The 23,663-nt window shown below is 37.2% G+C and overlaps 1 protein-coding gene across 4 annotated transcripts in view; it reads right to left on the bottom strand.

The window, feature by feature from the left end:
- The window catches only part of SLIT2 (slit guidance ligand 2), a 403,061-nt gene extending 380,055 nt beyond the window's left edge, over positions 1-23,006 (bottom strand). For all 4 annotated transcript variants that reach the window (XM_068975688.1, XM_068975691.1, XM_068975687.1 and 1 more), the window contains exons 1-4: positions 22,828-23,006; positions 20,087-20,158; positions 18,880-18,951; positions 7,326-7,397 (exon numbers count right to left, since the gene is read on the bottom strand). In XM_068975688.1, coding sequence (XP_068831789.1) covers positions 7,326-7,397; positions 18,880-18,951; positions 20,087-20,158; positions 22,828-23,006 — 395 coding nt within the window. The remainder of the gene's footprint in view (positions 1-7,325; positions 7,398-18,879; positions 18,952-20,086; positions 20,159-22,827) is intronic.
- Between the last annotated feature and the right edge of the window lie 657 nt (positions 23,007-23,663).

Raw genomic sequence — 23,663 nt, 5'->3', positions numbered from 1 at the left:
CAATGTGGCTTACGTAAAGGTGGCAGAATGTTTCACCGGTCAAATCATACTTTGAATAAGCTCAATGGAACGGTTCTCTTACATTGTTTTTAAACTGAAGTTTTAGTTAGTGATAAAAATGTACTTTAGCAATGCAATAAATCTTCTGAATAACTTCCAAAAGAGTTTATCTATGCCTTAAGGAGTTTACTCAGCATTTTCTAACTGGTTTGTATTTTTCCTTCATTTTGTTATTTAGAAAAACACATCATTAAAACAACAATTTAATAAGTGAACTAACATAAACAGTTCCTGAGTCACAGCCTCTTTTTCTATCCTTGATTCATTTTATATAAGAAGTTTAAAATTACGTGACTCATCAACTGGAAGCAGGTAAGAGATCTCATTAAGAACATTCGGGCTTTAATATACCTTGTGTTGCCAAGTAAGGAGAAATGGAATGGTGCAAATGCACATTTTATGCTAATCTGCAGTGTTAAAAAGTTAATGTGGTTACACTTATGCATATGTTATTACACTGAGAATAAACACAAGAAGAGACAAGAAAGAGAAACAGGAGATTTTCTGAGTGGGCAACTTGCTAGGACATATGTGTGACTATTACTTCATCCTATTTTACACTGAGAGGAGAACTCCACAGCATCATTTCTATCACACCAGAAAGCTGACAATGTTCTTTTGAATACAGAATCTATATTGCGACTTGATATATTCCCAGGAGATAAATGTCATTCCTATTTTATAGAAAAGAAACCTTTGCTCCAGAAGTGTCCATTGATTTACAAACATAGCAAAGCACTAACATCTGAGTAGGCATTTAAACACTAATATTTTACAATATTAGTAAAATATATTTCTCACAAAATAGATTTCTTAAAATATAATGTACATACATTAAAATTAGCTCAACAGAACTAATACCTTATGGTCACTTATTCCTAGAAATAATCCTTATATAAACTTCAATCACTAAATTATACTCGAGATTACAGCAACAATTTTATGATTTACAATCAAATTTTAAAATATTCCCTCCTGATATGTGTTCAAAATCTTTTTGACATGAAAACCATACACTTAAATTCATCTTTCAAAAAAACACACTCAGTCTCCATGAACTCTGAAGGCTTTAATCTACATATTACAGGTCAGAAGTTAGCAATGGCTGAGGCCCACAAATGCCACATATTATGTGGGCCACACACCATGGCGGTTTTCTCCTTAACATGGATCACAGTATTCACAGTATTTACACTCACTGGCAAACCATGAGTATTTGCTGGTGGGAACAGAAACATTTACATTTGGGGAAGCAACTATTTAAACAAGTGCACTTGAGTGGGAAAGACCTTCCTGCACTTGACTTTCCTATGCCAGGAACTATGCTGTGGATTTCACACCAAAAATTCTACTCTGGCAACATCAGAAGCCTGCGAATTTCTGATGTTCTCCAGCAAAAGTCTTCTATTAGATCCCTTTAAATTAAAAACTTCCCACGGGAGGCCTGGCAAAAATATCAAAAACAATCTTAATTTTCATTGTTTTTATAACTTCTATATCATACTATTGCATGTTGATTTAAAAACAAAAAGACAAGTAAGCCCTTTTTTCATGGCAAGAGAAAGGGGCTACTCTGAAGTGTGTCCAGGTCACAGTCTAGGAAGAGTTTGGTCTACCTCTTAGAAACGAACCTTTTGTTATATAACAGTAATATTTTTAAATGCTACTTATATATCTCTGTTTTTTAAGTAGCAAGAAGAGAGTCCCTTGGACCCAATAATAATTAATAAGTTACTTAATAAATAATAAGGGACTTGGGGTTTTTAATCACTGACAGTTAACACTTTTTTAAATGTTATCTCTCATACAGGTTCTTTGTTTTCAAAGATAAAGAATCAATCTGTTCCCCTTACATAGGTATCAGTATTAACAATACAAACAGTGTATCCTTGCATCAAATGATGACACAGACACACCATCTTGAAGAACTTTTATTCTCTGCATCTGAAGCTTTCTGGCAGTCTCGGCACCAGAGACTGGAGGCAGCTATGATGACAGCTCCCTAGATGAGTAACGATGTCGATCTGGTGGGACAACGGTAACCGTGGCAACTGTAACCTGCAATTCCTGCATTACCATTGTTGGATTTACTGTGGCAGGGGCCAAACAGGCCAAGAGTAAAATGAAGCAGGAGACTACACACCTGACACTCTAGGAGCCCACACTTTCATCAGAGCTGGCAGGAATCAACTCAGGAGGAATTCTGACACAGGCACCATGGTTGTCTTCTGCTTTTATCCTTGAATCCAAGCATCCTGAGACTTAACTGACATCAGAGAACAGGGACGGGGAGCGGGGGGAGGGGGTGTGGTGGTAGTTTTATACAAGTATAGTATTATAGTAAATTAAGATATTTTTGCTTAGGTGGAAAACATTACTTTGATTTTTCAGTGCATACCAATAGACACTTCAATGTTTAGAAAACCTATGGGGATAAACATTAATGAACCAAGGTATCCTTTAAATTTAATTTGGTTCCCCATTATTCATAATGTCTTCCCAGTGTTACTATTTGCTCATTCAAGTTACAAACCCTGAACCCAACGGAGATTTAATTCAATACATCAAACACTTACTGAGAGCTTTCTAAAGGTCAAGCTTTATACTAAACCCTGGGGATATTTAAAAAATGTATTTGTAATGCATGTACAGCAGTATTTATATGCATAATTACATAAAAAGAAAACTAATCTATTAACAATTGACAAGTATACTAGTGGTTATATCTGAGTGGGGAGATCATGAATAATTTATACTCCCACTTTTCTATTTTTCTGAATTATCTAGACCTTTATAACATTAAGCATACTTACTCTTGTAACTCCTCAAAACCAAAATCAAAAGCCAAAGCTCCTTTTATAAGAAAGCAAAGGAAAGTAAGGGCAGCTTCATCATATATTTGTTATCTTTCCCAAACTAATTTTTATTTTAATAGAAATTAAGTTTTCCTCTTAAAGAATTGTAATAATTATTATCAAAAAGACAATTTGGAGAATCTGAGATCCTATCTGACAGCAAATGAATTGTGACCTGACCAATTGAATTTATTGCTCAGAATCTGTTTGTCTCAGGTAAGGAGTCACTATGCCATAAAAAGAGTTCTTGGCTTTAAAAATACTACTTATAATGTTATATAATTTAGTGGCTCCAAAGCTCACTAGGGAAACATCACTTGTTAACCAGAAATGAAGAGTTTTCATTTAAAGAAGCAAAGAAAATGAATCACTGGAACCTATGTATTTATTTTCGTTTGTTAGCTTTGTTTTGTCTCAAGAGATACAAGTGAAAAATGAGTTTCTGCAACATGGTTTGGCTACTTAAGCTTATGTTAGAAGTCTGGGTAAATATAATAATACTCAAGGAAATAAACTGAAAACCACAAAACAAATATTTATAACCAAATGCTTAACCACAGAACAACCAATGAAATGCCTCTCTAATGAGCGTAGATGAATAGCTGCAAACTCAGGCTGAAAAGTGTGAATCACTCACTGGCAAGTCACCTTTAAGGTTATACTTTTCAGGAAGATTTGTGTATGCTACTCATAAATTTCCATCATAATCAACCATTTCAAAAGTCACTGTACTTCTGTCAGTTAACCCACTCTGAACTGCTCAGAAAATCATGTTCTCCACTCTTAATAAACTATTAACAAAAATGCAATCCTGGTTTTGGAGGAGGAGCCAAGTGAGAGGATGGAGAATCTCCATAAGTAAGAAAACTATGTACTGTCTCTTTTAACCTCCAACCTATGGCCCTTCACTTTTCTTTCTTCTTTACTTACACTTTCCATCTGTCAACAAGTGCTTGTAATTTTATTACACTGTCCTGTAGTTTATGCAGAGTTGGTATTACTTTACAGAGTTCTGCTAATGGGCTGGATAAATGGTAATGCTATTTAAACTAGTCTCCTGCTCCAGCAAACACAGCTGCAACTGTACTACTATTTCTGAGCAAACATCTTGACCTGAACACGGAGTGCTCTCTCAACCCGTCCAAAGAGAAATTGGAGCAGACAGCAAAGGAAAAGCATATTTGGCCGCTAGCAGCAACTAACCGTGTCGAATCATAATTCATATACAGTGTACCCTCCTTTTCTTTTATACTGCATTTAGAATTTTTAAAAAAAGCATGTGTGCGTCTTCACCTGGCATCTCATTTCCAGCCAAGAGTCAAATGGTGATTATTCCTTACAGAAGCACAAAGAAAATCTGTATAATGTGCAGTGGAACAGACTAGATTTAATCTAAGCAAACAATGATAAAAACCAAACATCAGTGTGTGAACTATAAAAATAAGTAAGTTTTTCATCGATTACTCATCCAGAAACAACAGTATTAAGTAATGGTAAAATATAAAATAAGTTAGGAAAAGAACTAGAGATAATAAATTCTAAATTTATTTCTTTCATGAATTCTAGATGAGTATGGCTCCACTAAATTATATGGTAGGGCAATTGTGTGTGTACTCAGTTACTCAGTCGTGTTTGCCTCTTTGAGATGCCATAGACTGAAACCCACCAGGGTCCTCTGTTCACAGAATTTTCCAGGCAAGAATACTGGAGTGGGTTGCCATTATATGGTGAGCAACAGTAGATCACTTAATATGCAAATTAGCCACCAGTCAAATTTTCCCTCTCCGAACATACTGCTTGTCCAAAACCCTGCATCCTTTGTCCTGTCACTTATCCTTCTTGTGGAATAAAAGTTCATTTTTAAATGAAGATTTTAAAGGACAATTTTTGCATGTAGATTTGTGCAGATTTTTCCATCTGTTAGAACATTTGTTTCGGGTTAGCTACTAGGCACCTGTATCATATGAAGAATACTTGAACTTGAACACATCTTCTTAGAAATTAAACTAGCCAGGCTGTTAACTTCACAAGCTTTTGTTCCTTTATTTATTACATACTCTTACTGGTGGTTGTTTAATTCAATTAGTGATAATCATCATAAAAAATTGGTCACAGGTAGCTGATGACTTTCCTCTCAAGAAAAAGATCATGGTTAACCAACCACTACATCTAATTTGGGTGAGACAACAGTGTCTCAGCTCAAAAGAAGATAGATTCCTGTTTTCTGAGACAGAAAAAATGTACACCTCTAAGTTTTCATGGGTATCCAGTGCCTATGTCTGGTGTCAAATCCCAGGCAATAGTGAACATAAAGCCATCAAGCTCTAACTTCAGGAAAATCAAAGCATCAGAGTCCTCACAGACCCACATCAGAAACAAAATTTTATCTTCCATTACTTTCCAGGGGAAATCCTTTGACCCAAACAGGCACATTATAACTCATTTTCTAGCTGCCCGTTTTCCCCATTTTTTAACATGCTTTTAACTCACTAGAAGATGTTGCCTTAGAGTTTCATGGGTTCTGTTTCTTTCATTCACTTAAGGATATCAAGTTGTCTTCTTCCAATAAGTAACTTCATAAGGTTATAAAATCATAATATAATGTAAGTGAAAACACCTTGGCCCACTACATGGTATTGTCAAAGGAGGCAAATGCTAAACAGAACATGATCTGCTGATAGGGGATTCTGCACTAGATTATACCACCCAAAGAAAATTAATCCAAATACTTTCCAACTAAAAGTCAAACATTCTAGTTTCTCAGGGACAGTGTTAAAGTGATTTCCTACATTTCCCCCTCTTCAGCTTAATAATTTTAATTCTACCTATAACAATCATTCCATTTAAATTGTATTTTCACAGCCACATAGAAAACAGACAATTTCCTAGACAATGTGGACTGTTTTATATGCACATTGTTAGCATAGCAGTAAATTAATTTAATAGCACTCATTGTATACTAGCTTTGAAATCAATTCTTCAACATCCCTACAATCAAAAAAAAAGTTAAGGAAGAAAGTAGAATACCATTAAAACCACTTCTGTAGCCATTCTTGGAAACTAAGTATAAATAATTAAATATAAATATTAATTTATATTCATACACATAATGTTCATAACAGCCTATATCCAGTGTCTTTTGTAAAAATAGTCTTTAGAGAATTCTTGTTAAAAAGGCAGTCTCCAGGTTTCTTTATTTGATTCTTTTAAATTTATCTAAATTGAGCCAATTAATCAGCAGGGAACACAAAGCAGAAGAGAAATACTGCTAGGCGACTTTGGCTATCCTTACAGGAATAGCATCAGGAAACTCAGACTCTAGAGACAAGACCTGGTGTGTAACTGGCTCTACCTTTGCCTGCTGGGAAAATTCTCTCCACAGTGAGCCAAGGTGTCAGGAAGCCCTAACAGAGATCCTAACAGAGATACAATGTGGGGGAGGGCTGTGGGAAAAGATCCTTCCTACTTTTGGAATTGATAACAACAATACTGAACTAGTAGGTTACAAAGCTTCGGCTACAAAGTCAAGGTCGGAAAAGCAGTCTCCTCACTTTCCCCACAGGCTCCACATGTGGCACTTTGCAACCATCCAGGTCGAAGCCAAGCTAAGCAATTTATTCTGTATATCCCAGTGATTTTTCACAACATCTGTGAACATTGATAACCATTGCTATTAATTTCCCCAACACTTTGCAGCTTATCTGTACAAAATCATTCATATGGCTAAAAACCTACTTGTAAGAGCTGTCAAAAGTGTGTTTTCACCACTGCACATTCGGTCACTGAACAAGCATTCCAGGGAGGAAAAAACTGATTCTGCCTAAAATCCACATTACACTTCTTCCAAAGAAATACTTCCATTAACAATCGATGACATATTTGATATGAAACCCTCTACAGTCATTCATATCGCAGAGTTTGGAATTCTGGCTTTAAAAGAAAAATTTAAGAGGAAATTTACAGTCCTCTATAAATACTTTATAATAGTATTTCCAGACTAATAAAGACTACTCGCGTATAGAAACAATATGAAAAGGCAGACGTTAAGAATCCCAACTTTACAAGAACACACTTCCAAGTTCCTCTGAGAAGGAAGCACAGTGGCGATCTTTCCCTTCAGAACTTAATCAAAAGTTTCCATAAACAAGTTAGGTAAATCTCCCCATCAAGACCAAAAGAGAATAATACAACTGCAATAACACATACACGAAACAGTAAATGCTAACCAAATACAAGAACTGGAACCACTGGAAAATCAATCATAAGTTTGAAAAAAAGAAAGACAAACTTTTAATCCATTAATCTACTGATGAATAGATTCCAGGAAAGCACAAGGAAACAGATCCAAAATGCATTTAATAAAACGCAAGGTACTACACAGAGCAATAATAACTATTTCTGTCTACTTACAGCCTGTATAGCTTCGAAGTCCCAAGAAACAGCAACTCAGGAAACAGCTGAAGGTGATTTCTGTTTAAACGCCTTTTGAGAAAAACAAAAACAAAGCATATGTTACATAGTAAGTACCCAACAATGAGACTGTGATTGGGTAGTGTCATGCCTCATCCTGTATTTCAGAAAGAATGAAATAACATTCAAGAGAATTCAAGCATTACAAATCAAAAGTTGGTTACACCTTTTGTTACAAGATTGTTTAAAGCAATTTTCCATTGTGCTTACTCAGATGATGGTTACTGGGGCCTAAACTCTATATCCACAACCCTTGCAACATCAGTCAACCAGCACAGACGCAATGAAAAAGGCTTGTGGACTCATTTAGCGAGTATGTATGTTTAGCGAGTTCAACATACAGCAGAAATATTGTATTAAATGGTGTCCTAAAATTATTCATATTCTGTCCCAAATGACCTAAATCTTCAGCCAAGTCACTGAAGGGAGACAGAAATTTCAATTTTTTTAACCTTTCCATTTAGTTTAATAAAACGTATGAGAAAGCGTCAGCATGATTTGTCCCTCTAGGCAAATCAGAAGAAAACTGCAATCCATAGTTCTTTACTCTCAACTGAATAAGGCTGAGTTATAATTAACAGTGAGGGCAAAAAATGTTTAAGTAATGTTTTTCCTAAAAATGTTTCACTGATATTGGGATGTTTTAAATATTTTAGAAAAGAATTTGATTGCAACCCTACTCAATCCAAGCCCAGGAGCCTGGCGACCTATTGTCCATGCGCTTGCACAGAGTCAGACATGACTGAAGCAACTCAGCACGCGCGCAGTATATAACTAAGTTCTTTCAAACTATGAACACTTACAGAAGAGTGGCAAATTCTAGCCCCAATGTACGAATTTCCCATTCCCATTCATTTTAAGTGTACAACTTAACATTTCAGTCAAAATAAATGTATATCCTCTCTTTTTCCAACTTTAAATAAAATGAAGACAAGATGGTGTAAAATGCACACTTAAATGATTTATAAGTTGCTGGGCTTCCCTGGTGGTTCAGCCAGTAAAGAATCTGCCTGCGATGAAGAAGACCCAGGTTTGACCCCTGGGTCTGGAAGATTCCCTGGAGAAGGGAATGGCAACCCACTCTGTGTTCTCGCCTGGAGAATCCCTTGGACAGAGAAGCCTGACAGGCTACAGTCAACGGAGTCTCAAAGAGTCAGACATAACTGAGTGCCTAACACAATAGTTCTAGAGGAGAGTAAAGACATCCAGAAAGTAATGTCACACTGAAGATACTTGAGGTGTTTCTTGTCTTAAAGATAAATGTTAAGGGGACAGGAAAAGAGGGCATATCAATCTTACCCTCTTTTAAATGATAATATATTCAAACGGTCATCAGATGGGAGTGGAATTACACTCCTTTAGTCTCTAGAGGGTAGAAATGGTGCTAGTAATTTTAACTTTTAACAAAGCATTGATAAATGATTATAAGGAAGATCTTTGTAAGTATAAAAGATGTTAAGAAATGAACAACCTTAGGAAGCTTTCAACTCTTATTTTATTATTATCTACATTATTCAAGCAGAGGCTATGCATTTTTTGCCTGCAACAAAGTAATAAAAATTCTGCATTAGGTTAAAAGTTGGACCAAGTGAACCTCAGAATTTCTTCCAAGTCTAAAATGCCATGAGGCAATGATCCTTATGCTTACCATTTTTTGGAGAAGGAAATGGCAATCTACTCCAGTACTCTTGCCTAGAAAATCCCACGGATGGAAGAGCCTGGTAGGCTACAGTCCGTGGGGTCTCAAAGAGTCGGACACGACTGAGCTACTTCACCTTACCTTACCATCTTTTGTTATATAACTCGTATTATTAAGAGGTTAGTCATCTATAGATAAATGATCAGAACTTAATAAAATGTATATAGCACACAAAAATGTATGTTGAGACAATCAGAGGTAAAATCATAAGATCAGTAGTGAAAAGGTAGACTTTTCACTTACACTATTTTTTTTTTGATGAATAAAGCACACAACAAGATTAATGTAAAGTGAAATCAAAAGCTTTTATTTTTTTCTTTGCCAGGCATAATTCTAAGGTACGAGTATTCCCAGAGTCTACTATTATACACTTTCAATAAACTATAATTTAATTACAATCTTGTTATATTTATGTCTGAAAAAATAATTACAAATATTCACAACAGTGGTAATAAGAATTTTTCTAGGAAAGACTCCCCATTTTCCAGAGAGGCAATCCCAATTTTTAAAATGACAGAGATGTGCTTTCATAATCTGATCCAAACCACTGGAGAACAAACATCGTCCATGATTCTCCAACCAAAAGGACGACGTTTGGTCAGGTCCCCAGCCCTCACAGAGGCAACTCTCTGTATGGAGTTTTCCCTTTTCTCCAAAGGGTCCTTTCTAACATCTTCTGTGTAATTCCCCTGATTCTCCTAGACAAAGTTGGTTCCTCCCTTGTCTGCGTCTGCATTTGCCTCTAGTATTTGATAAGCAAGAGTCCCTCACACTATATTACTCAAAACATTCACATAAATGTCTGAATCCCACTACACTGTAAGCTCTTCAAGCATAAAGACTATGTGCTGCGTGCTAAGTTGCTTCAGTCATGTCCATCTCTTTGCAACTCCATGGACTGTAGCCTGCCAGGCTTCCCTGTCCATGGGATTCTCCAGGAAAGAGTACTGGACCCAGGGATCAAACCCGCAGCTCCTGAATTGCAGGTGGTTCTTTACCGCTGAGCCACCCAATGGGGAAACCCTGTAAAGACTATATCTATGTATTCATATTTCCTTCCCTCTTCCTTGGCACTTACTAGTTTCATAGGAAATGCTGAATAAAACAAACTGCTCTTTGCATTTTGATATAGTTTGGCAAAACCCTAGCATGTGCATTTTATGTTCAGCCAACTTTCTCCAGACATGTTTTCTAAGGTACCTGCCTTAGGTTTTATGCCCCTCTCCAGATAATCAAAGTCCCACCACCAAACCTGCTTTCATGAGCCCTATAGAGTAACTGCCTCCTTTCCTTTAACTTCCCCCTGTCATGCCTTTCTCAACATAATCTAGAAACTGGAAGGAATTCAATATGTTGAAACAAATTCAGATATCCAAGTGACTGAGAGCTGCCACTAGATTACATGTTAATGGGTCCACACAATTTCAGATATTGTAAGAAAGAAGGCAGTTCAGGTAGAGTGCAAGCAGTGTCTTTTCTCATTTTTTTTCATATTCTTAAGAGATTCTTAATTCATTCTCCAAATAACAGCTCATACATACTAAACTTACTAGGTGACAGTCACTGTTCTGAGGTCACATTCATTCTACCCCATAAGTAGGTGGGTGCCACTGTCACTGCTATTTTGGAGGGAGGCACAGAGCTCATAGAAAGTAGAGCTAGAATCTAAATTCAGGTGGGCTGACTCCAAAACATACCCCCTGAATCACTCCTTTCAAAGAGACACAATCTAAACATTCCTAAACAATAACTCAAAATAATGTAATCCTCAACTTTCCCTTTCAGCAATCTTTCTTTTTTTTGGGGGGGGGGGTTGGGTTGGAGCAAAACATAGTTTTACATAGCTCACTTCTTAAATATCTATGAATGAATCACCTGGAAATAAAATATCAAGCTTTATTTAAGAAGAAACTAGCTTTCTAGTCAGTGCACTATTTTAAAGATCTATTTTAAATACCTAAAGTTGAAATAAAAATGAAAATATGTATAACATATTTTTCTTAAAATTCAAGTAATTTATCACTATATCATGAAAATTATTATAAATGATCTTAATGTGTCTAAACCAACCATGTGTATCAAGCAAGGTAATGTCATATAAAAAAAGGTAGATAACAGGTGAAGTGATAACATGCATAGAAAAACAGTATGACTGCACTTTTTTAAAAAGAATACCAATACATTTTTGGTTCCTAGTCTTCTATTCCCTCTTCCATCAGTACCAAGAATAAATAGAAACGCAAATATTACAATACAGAGTGAAACTCTTCTAAAATATTCAATAAAGGAAAAAAAATTAAAATTAAAGCAGAGTTCCTTTGTACAATGACCAGGAATTAAATCTTTAAACTAAAGAGTATTTTTTAAAATACAAAATTATGTTAAAGACTATCAAGGTGCATAATAATTTCTAAACAGAGCTGGAGAAAAAGTAACCTGGCTTCTTCCAATACTACAAAATACTTCTTAGTAGCTTGAAAAGCATCATAAGAATAACTCTAATGCAAATATGTTAAAGAAGTTAAAATCTGATAGTCCAAGAACAGATAAACAGCAGTAGTGAATTAAGGGTATCTCAGAGGAGGTTTATGGAGCCAACAAAAATTAGCAGCATTAAGCAGATCAGGTGGGTCAATTACTAACTGTTCCAGCAAGGATACTCAATTGTGTCCAAGGACACCTAACAGAGATTCAGTGATATTCGGCTATGTCATCACTAACTAGATGGAATCCGCCCACAGGATCTCAGGACTAAAAATTCTCCGGATGGAAACTCGTGGTTTCAGAAAGGTGTGTAATGAGTCTCTGAGACACATTCCTTAGGGAAAAGATGAGAGAGATCCCAGCAACCATTTCCTCTGGGTGGCCTTCAGGGAGATGAATGATCTTTCTGGACCATACTAAAAACCACAGGCCTCTGAAATGCAGATTCTTAACAGCTCAACTTGAAGGGCATTATTGACAAGGTTTGTTTCGAATTATTATCTGCCACCCACTCCTGTTACTTATCCATTGCTAAAGGTTGGAGGTCTCCTTTCAACTTCCTCCTCAATCCAATTAACATTTGCAGCCTTCACCCCAATCCAAATTGTAACATGAAAACGATTTTACCGAAGCTAATAAGAAAGTCTCATATTTACCTATCACTGTAAATGTAATATATTTACAATGCACGTGATTCGAAACAAGTATCTGATGAACACTGCCTTTAAAAGTCTATCATTTACAATCTCCTGTTTCTCATACATAAATGTCTCCTTCTTGGGTAAATTTCCATTTGTCTTTTATGCTAACATTTTTAAAGCAAATATTTTTAACATTTAGCTAGTATTAGATAAACTTTATATTTTCGGCAGTATCAGTATTTTCACCCTTTATGCTCATGGTAAGAGATAAAAATTTATTAATAAAAAGTTGCTTCCTCTTCACTCCTCTTACTTCTTGATAGTCTCTATATGTTCAGAGCGATTATGATAAATACTCTGAAAAAAAATTTGGAGAAGGCTTTGCACTTTCTTCACATCTCTTCTATTGACTATATGCTATAAGAAGAAAATCAGAAGGAAAATGATAGTAAATATGGATATTTAAAAGTCAGATTTATTATAGACACATTTTATTAGCTCAAAAAGATAAAGTATTTCCAAAACTCAGCTTCTGAAAAACAGGAAAGGAGATGTTGAAATTTGTAATAATAAAAAGTTCCAACTCTGCATCAAGCATTTTGTGAAAATACATGCATTATCTTACTGAAACCACATACCATTTCTATGAGATATAATAACTGTTTCCTTTAATGATGACCAAAAATGCAGTTTTCAAAGATAAGACAATTTGATCAAGATCTCACAATGGAATGGAAGTCAAGTATTTACTCTCATGTAATGTTTTAAAGGTAAGGAGAAGAGATTGTATCTGTTTAAAAAGCACAATCAACAGTAAAACTGGTGAGTAATTGCCAACGTTCCATAGGACACCAGGCAATAGCATATAAAATTACAAGGTGTTTTCACCAAGGGAAGGCTAGGTTATCTACAATGAGGAGAATAGCAGCTGAGAGAGGGAGTCCCACCTGCATTCAGGGGAGAAGGACACTGCCAAGAGAACAAGTAATTTTCTGCTGATATTATCTTAAAGCAAAAATCCCAACTGCATTAAAACCAAATCCAAACTGTTACCAAACTCTCACCCTGAAAATGTTTTAACCAACATTCCTTCCAGTCCAGCAGATATAAATTGCTCTGAAACAGGCAAGAGCAGTATATGTAAAGTTCAGGCACAAAAGTCTCTCATCCCATGTTAAGTTGTAAAATTCAGTTTAGAAGGCATAATTCAAGCAGCAGCGTATCCAACAGGAATGAAAGACAGGAGTTCAATGTAAAATATTTGACATTGGTTGCTTCCACAAATACATTGTAACAGTGCAAACTAAACTACTCATTTCAGGGGAGATATAAAGACCACAGCATCCAGCAAACACTGTTACAAAGGATGAGCCCAAAACAGATGTGGGAAAAATAAACAGCATTGCTGCTGCAGAATTTATAAAACGCTCCACAAAGAGCAAACAGAACTTCTCACCACCGTTCAACTTCAAGGCCCATTAAAAAACATTGTATGAGAAACCCTCTCAGACAGATTCAATATTCTGCTAAATTTCAACAGTGCACTTGCATTAAAGCTTTCCAAGACCATAGTCAGTAAATGCAATTTAAAATAGTTCACTATCACTTATAAACAGGCAAGAATAATTGGACATTTAATGGCTATCACAGATAAAGCGATTCACACTTGAGCATCGAGGTGCATGATTTATCTCCTACAATGTACATACCAAGCTTCTTTACCGAGTTTGAGATGTTCTTTACAGAAACTTTCCCAAGAAAATAACTGCAGCGACTTTAAACTTAGGTATAAAGGTGCCAGAAATTGTGATGAGCTTGCATTCTTTTCCAAGTAGATTAGCACTGTTTGTGTACCGTTACTTCAAGAAAAACAATGTGTTATGTGCTGCCTACAAACCTGTAGGATGAGTTAGAAGAGGGATTCTCCACATCCCTAATGAGCAAGGGTTCAGGGGAGACTTCCCTCAGATCTGTTCCACAACACATTCTCTGCTTGAACTAATGTATAGCGACCTGCAACCAAAATTCTAGAGTGTTGGAGTTCCTTAGTTTCACACTAGCTGTCATATGACTATAAATGGTGTGCACACCCAGGGAGAAATAACTCAGTGCCACCTTCAAAAAATACATGTGCCTTTGAGGTATCCTTTAGGGAGAGTAAAGTGTCTAGTCAAACTTAGGCTCTATTGTAAAGACATTTCTAAACTGAGTTATTTTCTTTGTATCTACTTGGTAGAAACTAAAATAGACAAGTGAACTGGTTTTGCAATGGCTTCATAATAATAATATTTTAGGACTCTTTTATTCAAGCAAAAATCAGTATCAAATGACATAGCTAGTAAAAAAACAAAAAGGTAATCTGAAATCCGAAGATACAAAAACTTAGAATGTTTAAAGAAATATTGTCTTAAGAGCGCCATTACACTTTACTGATAGGAACAAAAGTACAACCCAAGCCTGTGGCTTTATCACTTGTGCAATTTCGTTATTGTAAGCATGTAAGATATTATGAAGTTAATGAAATACCTAATATTCAAGGTTTTCAATGGTATGCTACTGGTTCTCATTAATCTAATGTAGGCATATATGAATTTTATTTTGCATTATGAGTGTTTCATTGCATTTAGGGCAAAATGCCCTACCATTTTTTTGGACAAACTTAAAAAAAATTTCAAAACCTTTCTCATACTCTTGCATTTGTGTTGTCAAGGAACGTATAAAAGCAGCTGTTTTACAGCAGTGAAATACTGAAGTGGCCTGCATGCATGCCTGCTAAGTCGTTTCAGTCATGTCTGACTCTTTGCAACACTATGGACTGTAGTCTGCCAAGCTCCTCTGTCCATGGGCTTCTCCAGGCAAGAGTACTGGAATGGTCTGCCATGCCCTCCTTCAGGTATCTTTCCGACTCAGGGATCAAATCTGAATCTCTCATGTCTCCTGCACTGACAGATGGGTTCTTTACCACTAGTGCCACTTGGGAAGCTCCAAAGTGGCCTGGGTCTCTCTAAAATACCATAAAAGAGAACTTTAATTACTTCAGCATAATCCCATAAGACATAAGTGAATAATGGAACTTTACACCTGCAGAGAAAAGTCATGGGTCCCAGTGTGATTTTTTTTCAGCCTTCTAACACATTACCCACTAGCCAAGAAATACTTTGAATTAATAATTTTGTATGGAGACTTTACTGCAGATACACACAGATATCTTCTATGAAGTATAATGAAGTATAATTCTTAAAGGCTCCAATTCTTCACTATAGCTTCTTTGTTTTCCCTTAATTAACTTCCATTGAATATCTAGTCACTTAACTATATCAGCTTTCATTTGAACATTTGATTAAACAATATGAGACCTGTAATGCAATCTACACCAGGCACATTCTCACGGCTTCATTCTCATCCCAGATAAACAAGTACTACTAGCAACACAGAGCACCCTCGGGAATATGCCAGGACACATGTTAGGTCAAAGTGCATAGTAGGAAGCTGTCAAAAGTGGATGTACTGTGTGCTCATAGTGTGTAGGTGTGATTAAAACATTCTTTTTATGATGACTCATAACCACAGTCTGACAATCATATCATCTGATGTTGTTTTCTATACAATACAAAGAAGTGAGTGAGAGGCAGTGAGGCAGCGAGAGAGGAAAGGAAAAAAGGTAAGGAAAGAGGGAGAGACAGATGATTTTAATTTCCATCTAGTTCTTGGTATTTTGACTGATAAAACCTTGAGTTCCATCAATTCTTTGAAACGGAAAAAAAAATGTGTTTCTTTTGTACCTAATAATGTTTTGATTTAACAATAATAATTTTTTTATCCTATACTAAAACTCAATTTGATAAAATGACCCTGTTTCTTAGAGATTAAAAGTCGGATTTCTAAAAGGAACAGCTCTTATCTTCTGTTCTCAGATGTCTTCCTTCTCTAGATCAAGTTAAAACTCTATCAACAAAAAATAAAAAGAAAAAACTTATTAAATATTCACAAAATACCATTTGGAATTGTTTTTATTTTATCATTTTAAAATGGAAAAACAAAACCATAAATTGCACACAAATAAAGTTAATGTTTTTATTTTTGTTCTTTACACAAAGAATGAAAGTTAAGTTGCTAGATACATATATGTAGTGTAAATGTTATTTACAATATAAACCTGCATTTATAGACCTTTTCATAATTTGGAGTTTGAATTTAAACTTCAGATTCAAGGTGCCAAAAACATATAAGTTAACATAAGATATAACTATTTAAAAGTTAATTCACTGGTTACTTCCCATTTATTACATTGTCTGTTATAACTATTGGGGGGGAAGCAATCTGTGCGATGTTAATGACATCACTTACTACAATAAAAATGTATATAATGATTATATCATTATATGCCATAGTAATTTGATTATAGAACTCTCTGGGTAGCTTTTTAAATTTTTATTTTTTAATTAATATACTGAACAAAATATAAAAGTTTACTTCACAATAACCTGAATGCATTCTTTAGCAAAACTGTTTGCCATTTAATGTATTTTAAAAAAAATAAATATTTGAAAAGTGTTCCTAAGAAATGGTTTTAAATTCCAGAGTCCCAAGGAGATGAATTGGCTGTCAGATAACAATGTGTTTCCATCAGATGGACTTGGCAGTTGTAAACAAAAGGAATTTTCTCAGCTTTTCCTCACAAATATGAAATATTTGCTCTCAGCCAACAGCTGGGGTGATTTAAAGAAGTCCTGCATATATATTAGTTTTCATTCAAAATTACAAACCCTCCTCCCACTCTGAAATATCTTACTGCATCTTCACAGAACAGAAAATTGTTTTGAGATGAAGTGATACTCCCAAGGGAAGTCAAAGTCAAAAAACAGCACCTACTTACAACTTTAATCGAATTTCAGATCATAAGGTATCTGGTTAATTTTAGGAAAAGTTAATTTTTTCAAAAGGAAAGTTCAAATGATACTCCAAAGTGGCTTGAAAAATAATGAAAAAGTTTGTTTTGTTTCAGTGTTTCTGAAAATACTTAAAACTACAAAATAAACCAAATAGAGACTTCATGAAAAGCCACTGAGAATCCTTCAAGGTCAAAGATGTTCAAGGAAAAAAACCATAAATATACATACATATATATCTCACATGTATATATAAATCCTAAACACACACACATATAAATGAATAAATATGTTATTGATGAAAAAACTATTAATGTTTAAATGATAATTTTAAATTATCTCTTCATCTTAACAAACATTTAAATTATATTAATGCTTAGTTTCAATGGATGAATTAAAAATAAATTTGTCAAGTACTCACTAGTAGTTAGGTAGTCACAGGTAGTCACAAAAGAGATCAAAAAATAAATATTTTCAGAGTATTTTTATATACTGAGATAGATTATGAACTTATGAACTTTGTTATAAACGTAACCAAATGTTTACTTTATCTTTATTTCCTTCCCAAAACTAGCTTTAAGTAGTGACTTTACATTTATTTTGAATCCCCCAAAAACATTCCTTTATTGTAATATTGTTCATGGAAAAAATTTTTATAAGTAAATTAGATATATCTGTATTTAACTTTATAAGTATAGCTTCTATTTACTGATAACTTAGAAGTTGACAAGTCATTTTTTTATGTACAATTATACTGAATTTTTATACTAGGGCCCAGTGGATCTGAGTATGTGCTATAGCCAAAATGAACTTCATATCTCACTATTTTAAATAAAATTTTTATTTTTACCTCAAGTGCCTCTTAAAACAGACAAGGAAACTTTTAAAATAATTGTTGCTACTTTTAATAGAGCCATTATTTGGCCTTAGAAATGCAAAGCTACTAAACTTGAATTATCAAGACATATGGAGATATATAATTCATATTTCAAGTTACAAATTATGTATTTTATCCTAATTATTTCAGACAGAGGCTTCTGTCTTTTGTACATATACACATAGGCCTAAAATAATAATGGTTCTCAAGTAATATATATCAATCCATAAGATTTTGTGTCTGAAATAAAAAGAAAACATTTTAAATTCTGAAGTTCACATTTGATCTTCTTGGAAAAACAACAATTGATGTTAAATGACATGCTATGATAAAGTAATTCTTACTTTCATTTATCCTTAAATGCTTTTTCCAGCAAAAAGAATATTTAGAAAGCTACTATAAAATAATGAAATAAATATTCACCACAAGTGTTAAATATCAGAAAGCAAATCTTTATAACATTAAGAACTTTAAATATTTCTTCCAATGCCATTAACGACACACATAGCAACATTATGGGAACTAAAATAATTATCAGCAAAACTTTGTTTTATAATGCCCCATTAATGCAAATAAAACCACCACTTTTCCTCCCATAAGCAAATAAAACAAACTAGATGAACAATAAGGAAAAACATACATCTCTAAGCACCAAAGCAATGGTTATCAAGGAAGTAAATGTGTCAGGAAGTAAGTCTGTTTTTGAACTTTATCACAAATTAGTACTAATTATGCAAAAATTCTATAACTTCTAATTTTAAATTAGTTTAAAAATCACTAATTCAACCTCTTGTTTTTGTAAATTTACAGACTAAGACATGAAATTAAAGACATGGTCCTTGAAATGCAAGTATTATTAAAAATATAGTTATATCATCATAAATTTGGAATTGAAAATACTCACAGTCTCTCCAGTTCTTTAAGATCCTGGAATGCCCCTCTTTCAATGGTGGTAATCTTATTCTCCATAAGCTGACTGAAATGCAAAGTATAACAGGGGTCTTAATGTTAGCACTCATTATCTGAAAAAGTTTCAATTTAGCAACTGAACACTTGTCCATTTACAAAGTTAAATACTGCTCTGGTTTGAGATTCAATACAAAATCTAACAATGATATATATGAAAAGAGTCAGGGAGGGAAAATAGTATCCTCATCACAAAACTTTCATCAAAAATACTAATTCAGTTTCTCACAAAATTTAGTCAGAATCCTGAACCTTAAACTATAGTATATCTTGAGGAGTAACCCATGATCCTACAATTTTCATGGCTGGTTTTCAAGTGAGTTCTTTACTGAAAGAATCAACATACAACAATTCATCATATATAGACTTCAATTCACTGATGGATATATGTCAGAAATGGGAAGAATTCATCAAGGGCAAAATTTTTTTTTTTTTAAAACAAACTGAACACACAATGATCAAAAGAATATGTTCACTGCAATATAAATATTAAATTTAATTAAAAATTTGTAAGAAAAAAGTTTTACATTACACTGAATCTCAAATGATGGTTCACTCACAACTTAACACCCAAAGAAGTAATCACATTGCAACAATTTTATAAAAGCTGCAAAGTTAATAGATACGAGACAATTCAAAATATTACCAATTCAAAATATTTTAGTGTGAAGCATTTCCCACTATAAACTCTGCAAAACCTGGATTGTTTTATTTTAATGTTAGAAAATATTTATATGTGTTGATTGCTAGAAAAGTCTGAACATTTTTATATTAGCAATAATAAAATGCAGACCCACTTAAATTCTTTCTAGTTAATCTCAAATCCTAAAAGTATATCAAATGTCTCACATTACTCATATTGTGAAAGCAATTATGCTACATTTTTATATGCGTAAGCACTTAGGGTTGTTACAGCAAATATTTGAGGTCATTTCCATAATACTATTTTATGGCCTTACCTAAACTTAAAAGTCTACATTTTTATTAAAAATTGTAGTACACTGATAAACAGAAAGGAAACCAAGGCCTGGTAAAATTTTGTTTCTGTCATTGAGACAGTTTTTAAACCTGAGATCAGTAATGATTCAAAATCCACAACCTTAAAAAACATGATAATTCTCCAAAACACAGAAGAACATACTTACAGAACTCTTAGGTGTCGAAGACCAGCAAAATCTGTCTTGGTAATCCTTGTGATGTTATTTCCATTCAAATCCCTAAGAGACAACAAGTAAGAAAATGAAAGTTCCACTTAATTTCTATCACTATCTAGTTAAAGAAAAATATACACTAAATAAGAACTGAGAGATAAAAGATCAGTTCCAATTATTAGTTTGCAAAGTAAAGAGAGGGAAGGAGAAGGAAGTCATCTGTGAAAGAAAAATTTTAAAATGATTCTTAACAAGTTTACAGAGTCTGTGCTTACCCGCATATGACAAGAAAATGAAGTGATTCTGTTATCAAGAGTTCTCTTGTGTGTGTATGGGAGTGCTTTTCATTTTTGTTTTTATAAGGAGGTGTATATTAATTTCACAGATACTCTGCTATTTACTATAACTGTTATGAACACTCCCCAAAAGTTTCCTTCAGGAAGTTAAACGAACAATTTTCTAATATTATTCAGGGAGAAATTTTAAAAATTCAGACCCCTATCCTTAGGTGGCACCCTGGCTAACCTTCCTAAGGCAAAGAATAAAGTTAAAATGTCATCAAAAGAACTGCACTTCAAAGACTGGCATTTATAGGCATTTACCTTCCAACAATTCTATGTTTGTATGAAAACTAAACTCTTCATTTGCAGCTCAGAAAACCCCGCTGCGAACTGTAAAGTGAAAACTACCAGCAAGGGCAATAATGGAAATAGTATTCAGACCCTGACATTTTGGTCCAGATTTCAGCACCACAGTTTCCTTGAGAGTCACAACCCCCTTTTCTGGCATCTTAGGTCAAGATCTAAACTTGCCCTGGTTTCAATCATTTCAAGTAAAACCAGGCTTTGCTGCGGTTTGAACGTTCTCCCCTTCAGGGAAGAAAACCTTACCTTGACTTTAAAACAGCATGTTTGGGGTCTACATTTAATGTGCTTATGTTGTCAATAATATAATTTTATAAGCCGCCACTGAGTAAACTATTTTCGAAAATTCTTTATAAATCCCTCACAGGGGTAAATTTTTTTCAACTACCTAAAACTCAGTTGCTATATTTATTTTTTCCCCAAATGCATTTCCCTTTTGTTGAATAAGACGTGTTAGTGCTTAAACTTTAAACCATTCCTAATAGCAGGAAATGACAAGCGCTAAGACAAGAGTTTTGCATTGCCTTCTCCCCAAACCATTTTCCGTGCTGAGCAAAGCACCATCGAATTGTTTGTTCCCTTTTCGAATTACCTGACATAATCTGAGTCCTAAAGCCCCCATCCCACACAAACTTGGTAGATCACATTTTTGACAAGACACCTTCGCTAGGGCCGCAACGTGCCCAGCGCTGCGGGCCTGGGAAGGAGGGAAGAAACCGAGTAGGGGTCGACTCACTGAGGCTCGGGATGGGGGAGCCATTTGCATGGGAAAGAAGTGGCTCGACTTTAAACTGAGAGAGAGGGAAATGGGTTGGATAAGATCGACTCGAAGCGCAGTGAGCCGCGCGGGTGGAGGCGTGCGAGTCCAAGCGGGTCCCCTCCGCGGCCCTCCACCCTCACAGCCTCGGGCGCAGAGGCCCGGGGAGCGCAGCCTGGGAGCGTCGCCCAGGTCCTCCTCGCCCCGCCCGGCCCACGCGCAACAGCGAGGGAAGCGCGCCCCGGACGCCGGGGCAGCAGCCTCGACGTTCACAAAGAAAACGGCCTCCACGCTTCACTTCCCTGAACTCGGAAAGCGCCCCACAAGCAGCGCGTGGGCCGTCATCACCCATTCTGCTATTACTTCTTCATTAGGGACTCGCCGAGACAGGGAGGCGGGGATGTCTGCGGGCAGCAGAGCGCGAAGAAAGGAGAGGAAGGAAAAGAAGCTGCTGACACGCGCAGAGACGCAGAAACTGCCAGAAAGGTGGAAAGGGGGCACTGGGGCTCAGCAGGAAGGGCCGGAGGGGGCAGCCGAGGGCCGCGGGGTTACCAAAGCGGACAGACCCGCCTTGACCGCTCCTGGTTTGGACAGCCAGCCCCAACTTCGCTTAGTCGATGGGACGCGCGGTTGGCCTCTGGAGTCTCCCTGCCTCCGACACGTCCCTTGGGGCTCTCCGCCGCCGCCTCCTCCCTCGGGAAGTGGCAGGCGGGGGAAGAGTAGCTGGGAGCTGCACGCGGCCGCTATCCTGGGGCATCCTTCTTTACGTGGCCTTGTGGAAGCGCCCCCGGGCGGGATCGGCCTCCCCAGACCCCATCTCCTCTCCCTCCGTCCCCAGGAGGGCGACACAAAGCCCAGGAGCAGAGGTTTCTCTCATTTGAGTACCCCCTTCCCCTCAACCCCCCTCATCGCGCCACCCCGCGGTGACAAGAGCCGGAACTGAGCCCTGAACCGACCCGCGAGAGTTTCCAACCGCAAGGTGACTCAGTTTACGGAGTCTAAGGAACAAAGTAGCGTCTCCCTTGCCCCGGGCATACTCAACTCCTCTTCCCTCATCTCCCCGCCTCCCCAGCCTCAGAGAACCAGCCTGCAAAGGGCTGCGAGTGGCGGGACGAGAGCGGGAGGAAGGGACCAAGCGCAGTAGTCAGCGGGCCCGCCCCTCCTTGGGCAGCGCCCTCCCAGAGAGTTCAAGCCTAGGATGCGCGTTGAGGAAAGCTAGTGGGGGCTGCCCCAGGCACAAGTCCCTGTGCCTCGGGGTCCCTCCAGTCTAGATACAGGGGCTGCGCGATCCCGATGGGAGGGAGGGCCAAGGGAGAGAATGAGCCCGTACTCACAATCTCTCGGTGTTGCGGGGGATATTCCTGGGCACACTGCGCAACGCCAGCCCGTGACAGTCCACTGTGCTCCCGGAGCAGGAGCACTGCGCCGGACACGCTTGCGGCGCCACCTCGTTCAGGATCGCCAGCACTAACCCCAGAGACAGGGAGAGCGTCTGCCAGCCGACGCCGTGCATCTTCCCCCGCCGCCTCCTAGCTCGCCGGCCCCAGGGGTTTCTCTTTAGCTCGTTCCTCTGCTCCAACCGCGCGGTGCCTGAGGCCCAGTGCCTGGCTCGAGGCTAGCTACCCAGAGTGTCCAGATAACGTGTACAAAATAATACAGAAGTAATATTCAAGGCAGTAGAGCTGACACAGGTACACGCCTCTCAGCTCCCCTCGCCCTTCTCCTCCTGCAGGGCAGGCGCTCCTTGGGCAACTTTCGGTCCAGAAGATCAATTGGCCTGGCCAAAGCTACAGGGAGACCCCAGAGCAGCGAGGATCGGATCGCGCGTCGTCTGTCTGGCAAATATCAACTTGGCTGTAAGAGACCTGAAGCTTGCAACGGCTGATGAAGATCGTGAAGATGCAGGGGCCAGTTGTGCGTGGAACTGAGGTGATCCGATTCCACCGACCCCCTCTGCAAATCCAATTCCAGTGGGGACTGTAGAAGACAGAAAGAGGAGGCTCAGTAGGAATGGTGGCCTCGATCAAAGTGGCCTCTCCGAAACTAAAAGGCGCAGGAGCGCCGCGGGCCTGGAGCGAAGCACACTGGACGACTGGACATGGCGCGCGGGGGCGCACAGGACTGGCGCGCAGCCTGGAGGGGGCGCGGAACCGCGCTGCGGGGCTCCTGG

Source organism: Capricornis sumatraensis, chromosome 7 (genome assembly GCF_032405125.1).
Source record: "Capricornis sumatraensis isolate serow.1 chromosome 7, serow.2, whole genome shotgun sequence".
NCBI lineage: Eukaryota > Metazoa > Chordata > Mammalia > Artiodactyla > Bovidae > Capricornis > Capricornis sumatraensis.
Note: the sequence above shows the minus strand (reverse complement) of the source record. Positions and strands in the feature narration are given on the sequence as shown.